The 2,786-nt window shown below is 42.9% G+C and overlaps 1 protein-coding gene across 1 annotated transcript; it reads right to left on the minus strand.

Moving 5' to 3' along the window:
• Window positions 1-579: 579 nt before the first annotated feature.
• BJ212DRAFT_1306011 (uncharacterized protein) lies at window positions 580-2,510 on the minus strand (the record flags this gene model as incomplete). Its single annotated transcript, XM_041333793.1, has 6 exons — window positions 580-1,254; window positions 1,311-1,336; window positions 1,379-1,396; window positions 1,524-2,236; window positions 2,439-2,449; window positions 2,496-2,510. 6 exons carry the CDS (start codon window positions 2,508-2,510, stop codon window positions 580-582), a joined length of 1,458 nt encoding a protein of 485 aa, XP_041185480.1.
• Window positions 2,511-2,786: the final 276 nt, after the last annotated feature.

Below are 2,786 nucleotides of genomic sequence, written 5' to 3' on the forward strand. Positions count from 1 at the left end.
CTCTTTCGGGATAGCAGCACACTCTTCTCAATGTTGTTTACCACTCTCTTTTTTCTTCTAAATCAAGATGCTATCTATGACCTTCTTGCATGAAGTAGCTTTGACACTGCTCAAAAAATGTACTAGGCTATTCAAGTCCACCACAAGGTCATGACACAGCACCATCACAACACGCAAGGGATAGCAGCACACTCTTCTCAAAATGTTATCTCCTGAGAGCCCCAGATTCAATAGTCCATCTCTTTAACAGATATATATCTGTACACTACATTTTAAAGGCATGACATGCAACCATGAATGTAGTAATACTTGTACTGTATACACAGCCACAACTATCAATTCTAGTGATCTTGTAAAAAAGGTAGCCTGCATAAATATTGTAAGCACAAAGCATTTGTAGTAAATATAGACTGTCACAGTAAGTAGGATGAGGCATGACCAGTAGGTAGCATATGTAGTAACAAGGCTCAGACTTGATGAAAGGGTGATCTCACTGTGAAACCTCACTGGCTGGAGTAGTAACTACCTCCAAGTCAGGCTTGAAATCACTTGTCAGCATCTGCTTGTGCCTCTGCTTCACTAGTAATCTTGTAGGTTTGATTGTCCTGTGTCATTAAGACCACACTTCTTCTGAGGTATACTTGTGGTAATGGCTGCCCCAGATTGCATCTTCTTGATGATGTCTGCCCTGTCTGCTACATCCTGGATATTCTTGTTCATCACTGTCTGTCTGAACAAATGCTCAGGGGATAGCTCATTGTCTGGAAGGAGTGCAAGGTGTTTATCTAGGAGTTCAATGACATCATCAAACATTACAGGCTTGTGCTCTGCGATTTTCCTATCAGTGTTGGTTGATGGGAAATTGTAGTGTAAGAAGTCTGTCCAATTGCACATGAGCAGAAGAAGAGGTGCAAAGTAAGGGTCAAACTGGTCGAGTGACTCCCTGATGTTGAAAAAGTACATGTTCTTGGCATTCTGGCAAAGGCGGAGTGACATGTGACTCCATTCATATGGAAGCCAATCTTCCTCCAATGTAATGTCATGCTCCTTACTGAGGGGACCACTGAACATGATACAGATCCACATAAAGACATAAAACAGAGACTCGAGATTGTCCATGAAGTCCTGTTTGACAGACCCAATTGATATAGCCTGTGAGTCTGATGCCACTTTGAAGTGGCAGGAGTTTTGCGAATGTTTATCCCAGACAGCAAGCTGTCCCAGAACTGACCATGACAGAAATGGAACCATGCCCTGCAACTTGTGTCAATGCCCAAACTTGATGACTCCTGAATTGATGTGGTACTCACTGTTCCACCCAAGGAGTAATGGTCATCTGCAAGGATACATGCAGCAAACTCCCAGTCAATCAGCATACCATTGCTACTGCCATCATCTTTGTCCTCAATTGCAGCATTATAAAGACTACAATCACAATGCAAAATCCCTCATTCTTGCACTGCCCTCTTTTGAACTAGAAAAACTGTCAGTAAAAATATAATCATGTTGACTGAGATACTTACTGATCATAATGTCAAGTAATGCTTGAACAAGCTCCTTCCTTGTTTTAAATTCCTGCAAGTGCTGTGCTTGGGGTTTTATGACCAGGCGCACATGTGTGTGCCAAGTACCTTCTAAGCTTGTTGACTCCAAGTAACAGTACATCCATGTATTATCAACTTCACTGGATAACATAACCTTGCAATATTCTTCAAGCTTTGGGACACCAGGAATATCATCCATTGCCTTCATCATCATGATCTCATTCAGGACATCTACATCATCTACATCCCAAAGGACCCAGTGGTCCTTGATGACAAATCCCTGGCCATCTGAAGCCCTCCTAGCTTGGTAGCAGACAGTGCCTCGACCAATGAGACTAGTACTTGAGAACATGACCTTCAAAATATCATACTTGTTGTTGTTGACCTGGATCTTTCCAAGCAGCTCTTGACTCAGGGGATGATAAGGCTCCACAAGAAGGGTGGTGGTGCTTGCAGTGGCAGGCAGTGGGTCTTTTATGGGAAGTTGGGCAGGAGCAGTCCTGGCATCAGGCCAAGCCTCCTCTGAACTGAGGGATGAAAGTGAGGGAAGTAGAGGAAGTGGGGAAGGTGGGCCTGAGTGCATAGTATTGGCACCATCATCATTCAAAGCCTCATCTGACTCTGGCTCAGAGTTGGATCTACTAGATGATGACTCAGACTGGTCAGAGTTGGGCGTAGGAGACTTGTCATATCTGCATATCTGGATCTCAGATCCAATCCTTATCTCATCTCAGATCCAATCCACATCTTATCCCCCTCCAACATCTCATCATCTAATCTGTCCACTCATCTAGTCTGGTCCACAATTCATCTGAACCCACAACCAGCACTCATCTCCTTTCAGTAATCCCCTAACTCCAGTATTTCAGTTATTGGTATATCTGTCCTGCTCACTGATCCATTACCTATGCTTCATTTCCATTTCATTATTTGTGATCCATTTCTACTTACCAATAGACTATCCATATGCTTCGTACATAGCCTTGGACCCTGCTGATTGATTATTCCATTAGATACCTATAGTATATAACCTCCTGTAAATCTCTGTAACACCTCAGTTGGAATATCAACTTAGTTCTGCTCATTCCTGTCCTCCAGACCTGAGTATCTCTACTCTTGATACCCTCTGAGACTTAGGATTAATTCCTATAGTCTATCTGTATCTGCCTCTGTCTACAACAGTCCACTACCATTAGTTTCTAGTCTGGACTTGTCTGGATTAGCCCTACAATACTTATCTTG

The sequence above is a fragment of the Suillus subaureus genome (assembly GCF_016647635.1).
Source record: "Suillus subaureus strain MN1 chromosome Unknown BJ212scaffold_215, whole genome shotgun sequence".
Taxonomy (NCBI): Eukaryota; Fungi; Basidiomycota; class Agaricomycetes; order Boletales; family Suillaceae; genus Suillus; species Suillus subaureus.